General features: G+C 34.8%; 1 protein-coding gene across 3 annotated transcripts; it reads right to left on the bottom strand.

Annotated features, from left to right (window-relative positions):
• Positions 1–2,959: 2,959 nt before the first annotated feature.
• On the bottom strand, positions 2,960–14,234 carry LOC142221248 (spatacsin). 3 transcript variants are annotated; one of them, XR_012717971.1, is made up of 4 exons: positions 13,058–14,234; positions 8,284–12,458; positions 4,022–5,520; positions 2,960–3,953 (listed from the first exon to the last, which is right to left on the bottom strand). XR_012717971.1 is itself a non-coding variant. In XM_075290905.1 (4 exons), exons 1-4 carry the CDS (start codon positions 14,114–14,116, stop codon positions 5,736–5,738), a joined length of 5,610 nt encoding a protein of 1,869 aa, XP_075147020.1. In that variant the 5' UTR covers positions 14,117–14,234; the 3' UTR covers positions 5,612–5,735. The 3 variants fall into 3 exon arrangements, 2 of the variants coding, with proteins under 2 accessions (XP_075147021.1, XP_075147020.1); XM_075290905.1 differs by lacking the exons at positions 2,960–3,953; positions 4,022–5,520 and adding exons at positions 5,612–5,949; positions 6,018–6,179; XM_075290906.1 differs by having other exon boundaries at positions 2,960–5,520.
• Positions 14,235–14,800: the final 566 nt, after the last annotated feature.

Below are 14,800 nucleotides of genomic sequence, written 5' to 3'. Positions count from 1 at the left end.
ACTCTTGGTCACTGCCCAAATTTTAACTTCAGTCAATAGCCGTCCACTAGGCCCTGAAGTTAGCAGCCCAGTGGATGACTTTTAATTTCGCTGCATGGTGGTTTCATTTTCTACCACCCGTGAATTTCGTAATAAGTGCTTATTACGATGAAATAATCCGCTATTAAAAAACACGTCCGTTCAGTTCGATGGTTGAATAATGACGTAGTACTTTGTGGTGGTTAAAAATTAAGGTTCGGTAGCATCTCATTACATTGGTTGTATTAGCCTTTATAAATTTTTCATTAATTGAATCTGAGTTACCATTGGCAGTAGCATACTTTTTTCTCCCTATTCGAATTTCACGTATAGTATCCCATTTTCTTTTAGAACCAATTGCGTTTCTGAACCTATTTGTGTAGTGGTTTGGCTTAGCCGTTTGTATAGACTTGTTAACTTCATTTCTTAATGTACAGAATTCTTTGTGTAATTGCGGAGTTTTAAACCGCTTCCATCATTTATAAGCTCTAATCCTGCGGTCTATTAAACTTCTTACATCATCGTTGAACCAGGTTTTCTGCGTCCTCCGCACACGTCTAAATTGTTGCGTAAATGCATGTTCAGAAATGCTAACTTATCATCAATCGATTCAATTACATAAATACTCAAAGATTATCTGATTTAACAAGATGTCTATATGCTTCCTCTTTTTTTTCCAATAGGCTCACGAGTTTAGCTCAATACATGTATGAGAGAGTTGGAAAAAATGGGTATGATGTTACGAATCTAAAAAAGAAAAGAAAATTAAGAATTTTCAATTTGGTTAATAGGCCTGTTTCTGCACCCTTTTTATTCAACATTTATGAGAAAAGAAATTACTTCAAGTAAATTGTGTTTATTTTTATTTTGTTGTGTCTTTATTGGTACCGTATCTTTACAAATTGCATTGCAATACAAGACATAATGACTAATATGGTTTATTTATAGTTATATGACAATAAAAATGGCAATTTTAACTGTTAAACTCGTACTTAATACCCACCTTAAGATGTAAATCATTAAGAGATGTCTATTATGTTCCCTGGTGTTCTTTCTGCGTTAAGTTCTGTACAGTTTTTCTGAGAAAATAGGAATTTTTACTTTACAGTTTTAATTTTGGAAACACGCCCTTAGTAACGGCCAATTCAAAATGTTTCCCTCTTTTACCTTCTTTATTTGTCAATTGTTGTTTTTTTATCTCTTTTTGTTCGTGTTTTTGTCTAAACGAAAAATTTTGGAGTCACATTATTGGTCCCCCGAACACATCCATTTACACATATGATTGCTACGAATACAATTTTAAAGAGGAATTGGGGAAAATGTTGCAAAGAAACCTGCCAACAAGCACAATACATCAAGAACAAGAGGCAATTTGGACATCTTGTTATAATTACAAAGTCTTTGTAAATACTATTCCAGTTTATATTTTGGATCTCCATCAATATTCCATTAAAATTTATTCTCTTAAAGTTAAAGAACATTTTCGCTTCTTCGAGATTAGGACATTGTACGTCATACGATAGAAAATTTTGTTAAGTTGATCGTAAAGTAGTCCGCATTACTAACTAGAAAAATATCTATTAGACTGTCGCTTGTTTCAGTAAAAAAGGTAGGATTAATCGTGTTTACTATGTGCAAGCCAAGACACTTCCAATAACTACATCATCATAATGTATTATGTAGTTGGTAAGAATATCAATCAGATTTCCATATGGTACATTTTGATTAGGACGATATATACAACCAATGCATAGTTTATGCGAATTCACTACAGTTTCAATTAGAATATGTTCAAGCTTTTCGTTTGCATCAGATTTACTAATAACTCTGCATGGGATGTTGCTTCTGATATGAATAGCCACTCCCCCGCCAGTTCTCGTAGTACGGTCATTTCTGTAAACGTCATATCCATGCACACTTCCCTGCCAGCATTTCAAAGTTACATTTCATCCCCATCGCTACCACAGACTCGTAAGTGACACTGCAACAATCGTCAACTGTGATGGGGGAAGCGTATGAAAAAATATGAAATGTACATGAAAGTATTGTTACGTTTTTATATTTAGGCGTTTTTAATTACCCGACAATTAAAACACAGTTCTTTTAAATAACGACAATCTACAATTTATTTACTATGACTTCACACTTTACAATTCGTTCACACTGAAGTTATTCGTTTGACGCTTTAATTAAGACTGACTCGTTAGCAGTATGCGAGCGCTTTTATATATGACGGTGTGGCAATACGAGAACATTCTGGTAGCACTACAATATTCTGGCAACGCCAGAACATTCTTAGACAATGCTAGAATGATCTACGATCATTAAGTTATTCGTCTGGTGGCTGCCAAACACATACACACTCACATAGATATATGCTCGCATTACTACAACAACAATGACAATAGACAATGATATGAAATGAGAATGCAGAATAACAAAGCAAAGGGGTTGCTATTCTATGAGAGAGTAAGAACTAACATTTCGGTAAGCAAGCAAAAGAACATAAAAGAAATTCAGGAAAATACTAGAAAATGAATAGATGATTCCAACAAGTGATAGCGAAATTTTATCGTTACAATTTGAAATTTTAAATTAACGGAAACTAATTTAAATAAACTTATATCTATAATTATCAAATTCGTAACAGTATTTTGCCATCACTACCCGTCCAACATTTTTTGAATTCGGGGCGCTTTTGAGAATCCCCACTACGTCGAAAACCGTCGTATACGATATCCAAAACTCCTCGGAAAAGCGCCGTCACTATTGAGAAGTTGTACCACGCCAAGTTACTACAAAAAAGTATCGCATGAGTGCAATTATTAGGTGCCCATCTGGATACATTTAGAAAGACGCCAATAAGAGCCCCTTCAAACAATCAGAGAAAGTGCATTTTATGATAGTTGTAAAATAATCATTGTGGTCAAGTAAAACACGATTGTTTAGATGATTATTAATTTTATTAAACATTTATAAATTCTCATAAATATAACATTTATACGACTATCACATCACATTTAACATATTTTTATGCATTAATAAAATATTGAAGTTGAGTTTCAAGTTGCAAGTTACATGTTGTAGCGTCTATCAGCCAGTGCTTTTATTCCCAATGGAGGCAGCCTGGCAGCCTGTCTGGAAAAATATTTGAAAAACTATCACTTTATTCCATTTGGAAAGTCAAAAATTGTTCACCAATATACCTTTCACAATTTTAAGAGAAATAACTATGCATGGGATGTTGCTTCTGATATGAATAGCCACTCCCCCGCCAGTTCTCGTAGTACGGTCATTTCTGTAAACGTCATATCCATGCACACTTCCCTGCCAGCATTTCAAAGTTACATTTCATCCCCATCGCTACCACAGACTCGTAAGTGACACTGCAACAATCGTCAACTGTGATGGGGGAAGCGTATGAAAAAATATGAAATGTACATGAAAGTATTTTGCCATCACTACCCGTCCAACATTTTTTGAATTCGGGGCGCTTTTGAGAATCCCCACTACGTCGAAAACCGTCGTATACGATATCCAAAACTCCTCGGAAAAGCGCCGTCACTATTGAGAAGTTGTACCACGCCAAGTTACTACAAAAAAGTATCGCATGAGTGCAATTATTAGGTACCCATCTGGATACATTTAGAAAACGCCAATAAGAGCCCCTTCAAACAATCAGAGAAAGTGCATTTTATGATAGTTGTAAAATAATCATTGTGGTCAAGTAAAACACGATTGTTTAGATGATTATTAATTTTATTAAACATTTATAAATTCTCATAAATATAACATTTATACGACTATCACATCACATTTAAGATATTTTTATGCATTAATAAAATATTGAAGTTGAGTTTCAAGTTGCAAGTTACATGTTGTAGCGTCTATCAGCCAGTGCTTTTATTCCCAATGGAGGCAGCCTGGCAGCCTGTCTGGAAAAATATTTGAAAAACTATCACTTTATTCTATTTGGAAAGTCAAAAATTGTTCACCAATATACCTTTCACAATTTTAAGAGAAATAACTATGTTTTCAGCACTTCATTATCGTTTTTATTTAAATAAATTATAAGAAGCTAGTTGTGCTTGGTGTTTGTTGGTTAGTTCAACAATTTTATGAAACATAAAACTAAATTGATCGGCATTGGTTATTGTAACCAATTGAATGGTTATGGGAATTCCTATTTGATTTTGTGAACTTTTTTACTGTTGTATTAGATATATAATGGGGGAAATAATCAAAACCTTGTTCTTGTAACAAAAAGTAAGTTACTGTCATTATCACCTTATTGTAATGATCGAATTGTAACAAACCATTTCTCTGGGTGTACGCTCAAAATGTTTATAACAAATTTTACTTAAAACAAAATTAAAAATGAAAAGAAAACTAAATTTTTAATTAGCATTATTTGCGGAGCCAAAAAAATGTCTGCAGAAACTGAGTATTTTCTACTAGAATGGTTTCATTATTTTTGTTCACTTTAATATGAATTAATCCACGGTACGAAAAGACGGAAGAAATTAAGTTACTCTTCTTCAACTTAATTGCTTCCTGCAGTATTTTGAAGTTTAATGCTGTAAGGTTTTCATTCACATAAATGGGCTTATTTGAATCAAAACCAATATTATGAAGACATAACGGGCCTTTATAGCGCTTTATAAACTCTGCTACAGATTTTAGAAAGTTGCCCTTTAGCTGCGGAGTAAGCAATTGTACAAGTATTGTTAAACCGATTGAAGCCTTGTTTTTTATTCGATAAATTTAATTTGATGCTAAAAACATATAAGCAAAAACTTTATGATTATGCCATACTAAATGACATTTAAATGAAAGTTCTTGAAAATGCATAATTGTAATTGTACCTAAATTCATTTTTTATATAAGAAATTTTATAAGTAGTAGATTTTGTCATTTGTTGGTAATTTTTATTATTATTTAAGTTAGTTTTATATTGTTCTTAATCTCATTCTGTGTTATTTGTTATTAATATTTATTTTATATATAAATAAATTAAAAAATAGGTCTATATTTATTTTAATTGTTATTTATATGTTTTTATATTTAAGTTTTTCTAGTAGTAATGCTATTTGTATTTTAGTTGTAACTGTTTTAGGGTTGATCGACTATGTTACAATCATGCAGAAATAAAAAAATAAAATAGCTTTGTAGGGTGGTATTGATATTTGAGGCGCGTTACATATGTCTCCAAATATCTGGTCTTACCAGCCAACGCCTTCGGGGATTGTCTTACCAGCCAACGCCTTCAGGATTTTGTGTTCATCTTTGCTTTTGCAAATACTTTTGGAACCAAGCAAAATTCGGGGAGACTTCATTAGCGAGATATTAGGTTAGGATGTCTGTTGTTACAGACTCAGGATGTCTGTTGTTACAGGCCCGAGTTCAAAACATTTTTGTATTTGGCAGAAACTGGGATTGAACCTATGTGGGGGCTCCCACGATAGTATATTGGAGTTATCATATTGAAGTTGAAAATTGTCCCTGAAATTATAATGTGCGAAAACTTGTTTTTACGTCTTTTTTCCGGCTGGCTATCACATATAATAAAAAACAAAAACTGAAACATAACGTATTAATGTTTTAAAATATTTAATACTAAAGAATATATAACAGTGTAATATTCTATAATACTAGTAAAAATTAACCAACAATAACTTCGGAAAGTGTTCCATAAAAAGTCTTATTATATGATTGTATCATGAATTTCGATGTTCGTCCCTTCGTCCAAACTTGGTATCCCTCAAAAAATGTACGCTCTCATTATTGATTAACGACAATATTGTTGATTTCAGTGTGAGAACGGAAGCCAATTTATATTTTAGGCTAACAGATGAAACCAACTGGATTAGCTGTGCTATGTGTTCATCCATTTGTTTGGTAATTCTATGCTGTTTGGCATAAATTTGAATACTGTAAAAAATTGAAAGAATAATAAATAGTAAAGACTATTTCAATATTAAAGGCTAATATAATTTTACCCTTTTACGACGTTTTCAATAATATCATCTGATATATCGATTTCGTTTAAGAATTCATCCAAAAAATTTTGTTTTGTTCGAATTATATATTGGGATAATAGAACTTCAGACCAAATGATTTCGTAGCCATATGCTCGACTTAATATCAATGCCTGGGATACACTGAAAATATATTTATTATTTTTAATCATAATGTATTAATTAACAGCTAGCGTTTTCGACTCAAAATTATGTTAAAATGGAGATTTTTTTTTATTACCATCAACAAAGTAAATGCTCACATTTCATTCTGCTTGTATCAGCACCAAATTGAACTAACTACAGATATTTTAGCAGCTGCTGTTATATGGCAAATAATGTGTATTAAATATCAGTAATTGTATTCGTGCCCTAAGAATCGGCTTCGTCATTCGACCAAAAATTGGCCACGAATCGACCTTCGTCGTCAAGATGCCAATTAATCAGGGCCGAAGCTTTTTGAATAATTAATTTTATATCGAATTGTCCCAGTGTTAAATTTGTCTCAGTCAAAACACCCATTAGGATTAAACCACACCAAATTCTTTAATTATAAATTTCAAGAAAATAATTGGCTTCGGCCAATTATTGCTTTTTTGCCGAACATTGACTTCGACTTCAGCCAAACAACCCGTTTTGGTCGAGCTCTAGCTCTATAATATGCTTAAAAGCTCCTAAATACGATCAGCAAACATTATGTTTTCTCCTATGCCTTAATTTGAGATATATTTAGATTTTTAGCAAATAAAAAGCATTTTAATAAATTGCTTTATTGTGTTACGATAGACCTAGTTTAACATTTTTCCATCCCTAGAACATGTTTAATGGTAATCGAGTTTTCAGCAGATATTCTGCTGTTTTAGAAGATTTTTTCTGCTGCGTTTACTAACAAATTTCTTTGGGTGTATACATTTTTATCTAAAGAAATTTTGTTCCTATTTTGCAGTTCATAAATTACAATTAGCCATATATTGACGGTTAGAAGCCAAACGATTGTTTTGGTTTTCATTGCTGATAAGGCTATATGTATTTTTGCATGGTTGTTAGAGAGCATATATTGAAATTTAAACCGGATCGGATGACGTTTGCCCCTATCAAATCTGGGATTGGTTTTTATGGGGGCTATATATAGTTATGGACCAATTCTTGTATGGTTGGGAGAGAGCATATACTAATATCACCTACTAAATTTCAACCGGATCAGATACAATTTGCTCTTCAAAGAGGAAGGGAAATCTGGGTGTCGGATTATATGGAGGCTATATCAAAAAGTGGTCCTACAATTACAGCTATTTGTGTCAAGTTTCGAAATCACCATCTTGTGGATAGGCAACCTCCACCCAGGAATGTAAGGGTTGATCTTCACCTTCTAGACCGCGAGATCCAGCGTTATAAAAGAGAGCCTCTAGATCAGGCAGCATACCAGACATGTCTGAACAGGATTCATGAGGTTACTGTAGCTGAAGCGGTGACAAGGTTAACCCTGTCCATAACACCGGAGGGGAGATACCTCCCACGGTAGACAAGGGTAGTTTTGGCCCAACTAAGATCAGGCAAGTGCAGCCGCCTCAATTCCTACTTATTAGTGATTGATAACAGTGTAGCTGACGTGTGTCCCATCTGTCCCGATGTCCATAAGCGTAGTAAGGTCTCTGGGGGGCCCTCGACCCACACTTATATACTTAGTTTTACTTTTACTGCATTTATAGTAACAAAAGAAACGATAGGTCTCGGGGGAAATTTTATGTCATAAGCTGAGTACTATGTTCAGTTTTCAAGCTGAAACCAGCTTATTTTCACGGTAACTTTTTTAAATTATTTAATTTAGAAATATAAAATGATTCCCAATCAATTCCTTAGATCTTTTCCATCCTTATACAAGACTTGATAAAAATATAATCATCTTCATTTATATTTTTGTACTTTTAATTTGGTGTTTTGGTGAAAAAACCGAACATAGTACACACCTATAGTACGAAAATGTCCTTTAAATGCTCCGCATCATAAAAGATGGCCCTAATTTTGACTGGGCACACATTACGTCCCAAAACACAATACAGTTCTTTAATTTTAAACTGGTTCTTCCCCGGTTTAGGTAATTAGACAATCTTCGAGTCGTGGGGAAACGCAACCCAGGAAAAGCGTAACAATCCACAATAATTTTGGGGTGTTTAGTTCATAAATTTATTTTACCAGTCGAAGATATGAGTGCTGTAATTGTACATATTTATAACATAGATTTACTTACCTTAACTCGTCATTCACCAATTTCTTAAATTGTTGCCTCGAAGTCAGCTGAATCACGCAGAAACATAAATGGCTACCATTTGACGTTGGGGGCTTCTCCATACCTTTGTTGGCTAAATCTATCTGCATGGCGGTTAATTCTGCTCTCGCAGCACTTTTCTGCGCTAGTAGCAGTTTATTATCAAGTAGATAATTTTCAGTAGCGTGAACATAGTATTGGAGTGATTCAGAGAGTTGATTTATAACTTCTGTAGTGCAACGTAAACATCTTATCGTAGCCCCTGATCCATCATCAGATGCAAAACTCATTGAATTATATATATTGTTCTGGATTTCTTGAGCATCTTGTTCCCATAATTCCGCTAAATCTTTGTACATAAGAAAGTGCAGTGCGGCCAATTTAAAAAGTTCCTTTCCTTGTTGTGGATCACAATACTCTCGCAAATATGCCAAAATAGCCTGTCGCAAACCTATTGTCTTCTCTTCATCAAATTGACCAAGCAACGATTCAAATTGCTCATTTTCAATAAGTGTGTCGAAGCAGAAATACATTTCCCTATAACGACCGATTCCAGTTAACATGCGTACAATTAATGACCAAGATTTTGCTTGCGCCAGCACATTGTTAAGCATTTTGCAGCGATTTAATACATTCGCTATACCCTCCATAGAGCATTCGTGAACAAATGCTTGATGTGCTTTTATTAATAATTCGACATAAATAATATTTTGCTTTTTGTGGGATAACACTTGGGGCGGCCGGCCTTGATTCGCGCTAAGAGAACCCAATTCATTCGAATTGCTAGGTAACCCGTAACGCGCTATAATTCCCGCTAACTGATCGAAGTAAACGTTAGCTTCATACGGCTTGTTATCTTGGTACCTACGATAAGCTTTGAGAGCATCACAGTATTCTAAAAGGCAAGCTCCAAGCTTTGTACGGTCAGGTGTTAACTCGAGGAATAAGTGTAAGTCTCGGTCTATGTTGTATCCCCATAGGTCGGCATTACGAAATGGTGATTTGGTGTGCTGATCTTGGCTAAATATGTAGAAGCGAGGTCTAACCACTGCCGTAGCTATCTCATACGATAGTAGTTCAGCTATTTCCTTGGATTCCATTTGAGTTGAAGTTAAAATATCGCTCACTACAAGCAGTCTATGTAAGCAACCTTCTTCAGCTATACTTTGGAGTAATACGTTTACATCTTTAGTTCGTAAAACATCTACATAATCTTTATCCAGGTACATGGCAGAACGATAACAACTAATTATGCGTTTGGCCAAATTCACGCCGTATTTAAGTTTTGACGCTATTCCCTGTAAAACGGTTAGTGTTTCCTGCTTCTCTTTTGATGGGATCTCTTCGAACTCCAATGTCGAACAGCTATCAGATAAATAACCAGCACCTACACCACCACTTCCCGGAATGGAGCAAAGAGTCCGTTTTGTAAATTTTGAGAATGATGAACGTTCTATTTCTCCTAGTAATTGGCGTTCATCCGCTGACATACTATATATAGACGACATTGATTCTGCCAAGGCCATACAGAAAACGATAAAACGTAAATCCAAAGGTCGCAAGTCAAAAAGTTCTTGTAACCGCAATGCCTCAACAATGTCTCCCTCATCAAGCAAGCGATGAAGCAAGAATTCCAAACGCCTTCTTTGGTTCTCTTTCAGCTCTATTTTATTGCTTATATTGAGATCATCAATTCCAGCTAGTTCCTTAAGCTCTAAAAATGTTTTGTATAAGACCCTTCGCTCCATTAACATAATTTCTTCAAAATACTCGGAGTGGTAGAGAGTTAATGAGGATGCTTCATCGGATTCCTCTTCGAAGCATAGATAGTTTATAATCATGTCGTATTCTATTTGATCACGGTCAAATGACTCATTGGGGAACAGATGATGATGCTTAATAACATTAAGAGTTTTTTGTAGAACATAATAACGTGATTTGTAGGCACCATTTGGTAAATGAGAAGAAGCGTAAAGCAAAAAGTTCACCAAAGTTTCCGGAGGTAAAGAATGAGAGGACACTTCTCTTTCATATTGTTCGAAAGGAAAACAATAGTTATCAAATTTGTCACTAGATAACTGCTGTTCCAATGATGCAACCCATTTTCTGTAAATGATATCTCCAATCGGTTTATGGAGCAAAGAAGCCATACGTAAAGCTACGTCGTATTCCTTCGCAGCCAAAACACAATTTAATATCCTCTCATATTCTTTGGCATCACTCTGGTCGCCAGGGAATAAATGTATAAAATTTAGCGGAAATCGTTGGGCTGCTCCATTTATGGTCATTAAAATATCAATAAATTGCTTTAAAAGGCAGAAATCCAGTTGTCCAGCAATATCACTCAGACCAGATTTGCAAACACAAGTCAAAAATTGCAATTGATCGAATGCGGATTCAAAGTTATTTTGAATATGCAAGAGCAAAGTTCGTATAGTACGTTTCATAAATTTTTCGCGTTGCGGCCAAGAACATAATGGCATGTGGATTTCATCATAGCTCCAAGCAAGAAAATACATTCGTAATTCATGAACGGACTCGACGCCAAATTCATTCTTCAAAGACAAATGCATGAGTCGAAATAGATGGACTAAGGCATTGTCAGGATAGAAGATTTCAAAACTACGCACAATAAATTGAATTTGATTTTGTGTCACAAGGTAATCCATTAAATTCCAGGGAAAATCATTCGATCCATTTCCCACAGCAAAATTAGGAAGCATATGCAATTGCTCTGTTGTAACAAGCAACCATACCAACCAGCACCATTCCAAGTTTAAATTTCTCCCACTACCGTCCACGATGTCAATCGAAGCAGCCATTATTGCCATAATGGGAAAAGACTGTTCAGCGGCCGTACTGAGAAGTTTGACGACGGGTGATTCCAAGTCACAAAATTGTCTATGCATTACTTCCAAAAACTTTGAAATATTATGAATATGTTCAATATTACCAACTGAACTCATATTTAGCAGAATTAGAGCAAATATATCAGGATCTCCTTCGGCGTTGCAATTAGCAACAAAATTGTTATGATTTACCATGGAACCACATATGGTACTAATTGGAATGTCATTTCCTGACGCCAGAGATGATGTCATTGTTTCAATTGAAGTATTTGTTGCCGGTTTTTCCTCTTTCTTTGTTTGGTATGTTTGTAAATGACGTTTCGTTAGACTGGAACGTCTCTTCAATGCATTAACCTCAGAGCTTACCGTACTAAACGACAATGCCCTATATAAATGATCGCCTATGGTTGGTATAGTGTAATATTTCGCCAAACACTTTATTTGGTCCAAAGGTATTTCAAAGTAATGCAAAAGAATTAAAAAGTGCCAAAAATCATTGTTTGCGGCATAATGTTGCATTACCAGGGAACCTTTATTGTTATTAGTTGAGCGAGTGAATGATTTGCATTCCATAACAGCTTTATACTCATTCAAGGGGAATTTTTCAATGTCATCTTTAGCAGATAAACGGCTCCGCAACAAACTTTCCGTATCATCAACAACAGATGCAATGTCTCTACGGCAGGACGGCGACACTGGGCCTGAACCGTTCTTATACAAGTACTGTCTCAATTTTAGTACACATCTTAGTTGTTGGGTATCAAGTCCCAAAATTTCGCAGTATGCAATGCAATGGCTTATTACTTCATAGTCTGTAATTGGCGTTTGAAGCGTCATTTCATAGACACTTTCGCATGTTGTGAACAAATGGGTCTTTGTAATTTGACCATAATTCTGCAATTGGTCAACTAGCATCAAATAAACGCCATATGCACTTCGGCTTTGTTTAACATAATGTATAAAGTTTAGACAGTGACTTTTCCTGTTGCCGCCATCTGCAAAAGCGACTTTTCTAAAGCCTTTTGAATCTTTATTTAGGCGAATATTATCGATACCCAAAAAAATGTTTAACAGATCATAGACTGTTGGAAGCTTTTTATGTGCGACTGCCGAATTTATTTCACTGTACTGATGCGATATGGTCTTGAGATATCTCAGTGAGCTTAGTAAGCCAGATGTAATGGCGTATTGTAAATTAGCAAGAGATGGCGAATTTGTAAGGAAGTCGAATAATGTTGCAAGGGGCCATTCGTTGTGCTCTCCCTTTTCTTTTGGTGCTTCAATATAATTTGTCGCATATAAATTTATCTAAAATAAAAATGAATATGTTTAAAAAGTTGTAAAACTAAGGCTATGGCCACACTAGGCAAATATTTGACCAAAATGAGTGTCAAACATTTTTCCACAACCATTTTCCAAATATCTGGGTACGGTTTTTGAAAAATATCCCTACCATGATGTTATATATCCAATATGAGCTCAAAGTGTTTACTGGTTTGGCTATGGCGACGGATTCTTTTTCGATTTCTGTCAAATATTTGTCCAGTGTGAACATAGCATAATTCATTCATTTTTTCAAAATGTTGAACGTGAATAACAAAGTAAGGGAAATCTAACAAATTGAATATGACGATCGTAATTTTAAGTGAGATTCCTGGAATAATAAACTTGAAGAACAAAAAGTTAAACTAGCTAGGTTTAGCTTTTGGCGTAGTTAAAAGCCCGCCACTATGTTTACAAACCAAATCTGTAATTTTACATTTGATCCCAATCAAGAATATGTATATCCATATATATTATCCAGATAAAAAAATTAATTTTATACAACATAGAAGTGCAAGAGAATTTATATTCGACTAAAAGAATTGCACACACAAATATTGCACATGCATTTGTGAATTACATACCTTTTTAAAACCTTCCAATTCTTCAAGAGAATTATTTTTTAGTGCATACAGAAACTTTTTTAAAAGGCATTCATCATTCTCTGTTTCGGCCAACTCTTCAAGTTGTCGTGTCGGAACAAAGTCATTCAATAGTAGGTAATAGAACTCACGTTCAAATATAAATCGACCTAGATTTAAAGTCTTAATTGTTTTTCGATTTAGTTCCATACTATCTGTAATAATAACGCGTTGCAGGACTATTTCCATTAAATTCCTTTCATCCGGGAAAAAGTACCCGGCTTCGGCAAAATAGTTTCGTAATACATCATTTTTAACTTTAGAAAGTGATGAGACTGCATGTTCGTACATTTTTTGTTCTATAGACCACTGGTAGTATTTTTCTTCTAAATCAGAAACATTCCGTGGAAAAGGTTGTCCCCTGCTTCTTCGATGAACTTGACTGCACCATCGAATGATCTCTTTAATCTGATTGGTCTCCACCAAAAAATCCCACAATATAAATTTGTTTAAATGATGCAAGAGGCTTTCATTGTTGGTCTCAAAATACAATTCAATCATTATGTGTTGCTGTGTTGCTGAGTCCAGTGATGTAAGAGATTCCAAGTTGATGCGTCTTTTCATGTTTTTCTTCAGTCTCGCCATAACGACATCGGACTGTTTTATTTGTTGCAGTAATTCCCAGAAAAATCGAAGTTCTACAGTCTCTTTTTCAAAGTTTTGTGGATCTTTTTTCCTCAAGTGCTCCAAGAGCTGTTCTCGAAGGTCAGTATCATTACATTCACATGCAAACTGATAGAAACAGCACTTAACATCCCTTTGTACATTTTGCAAGACCGTATCCGCCTTGCACACCAACCGCTCATTCAAAAGCCTATTCACATAGGTCTGTACTATGTCGTGGAAGAAAACTTCATATTCTTTAATAGACACTTTTCGTTTCCGAGCCCAGTAAGAAATACACAAATTTATATGTTCTCCTTTGGTAGCCACCTCTTTGATTAGAGCAAGCTCACTGATTCCAGCCCATGATTTGATAATTTTGTCCCGTTCGTTCGCCATATTTACACATCGAAATTAAAACTGATATTGATAAAAGTATGGCTAGCTAGCAATGGAAACAAAGGAATACAATACTTCAACCATCAACATATCCACGATAAGGTCCATTATTTACATGTTGAAGTATTGTTTTGACATACGAAACAGAAGTAGATAGTGTTGCCAAGGTTCATTTTATAACAAAATATATTTAAATTCCAATCCAAAGCATTTTTAGTAAGGTAGTTTTATGGTGTTTTCTTTTCTGAAAAAAGTGCTTTGCCGTCATTTTGTCTGTACAGAATGCGCATTTTTAAAATGTTACCAGCAACCTAAAAAAAAATGCTATCATGGCACTATTTTCACAACAGAATTCGAAGCCTTTTCGCACTTTTGCCTGTTTTTTTTAGAAAAGATACTAAAAAGTACATTTTCCGGGCAAAATGCAAAAAAAGTGCACATTTTTTACAAGAAAAGAAAACGCCATTACCCTGCCAACATTTTTTGAATTTGGGGGCGCTTCTGAGAATCCCCAGTACGTCGAAAACAATCATATACGATATCAAAAACTCGTCGGAAAAGCGCCGTCACTATTGAGAAGTTGTACCACGCCAAGTTACTACAAAAAGGTTTCGCATGAGTGCAATTATTAGGTGCCTTTATAGATCAATTTAGAACGACGCCAATAAGAGACCCTCCAAACAA

This window comes from Haematobia irritans, chromosome 1, assembly GCF_050003625.1.
Source record: "Haematobia irritans isolate KBUSLIRL chromosome 1, ASM5000362v1, whole genome shotgun sequence".
Taxonomy (NCBI): Eukaryota; Metazoa; Arthropoda; class Insecta; order Diptera; family Muscidae; genus Haematobia; species Haematobia irritans.
Note: the sequence above shows the minus strand (reverse complement) of the source record. Positions and strands in the feature narration are given on the sequence as shown.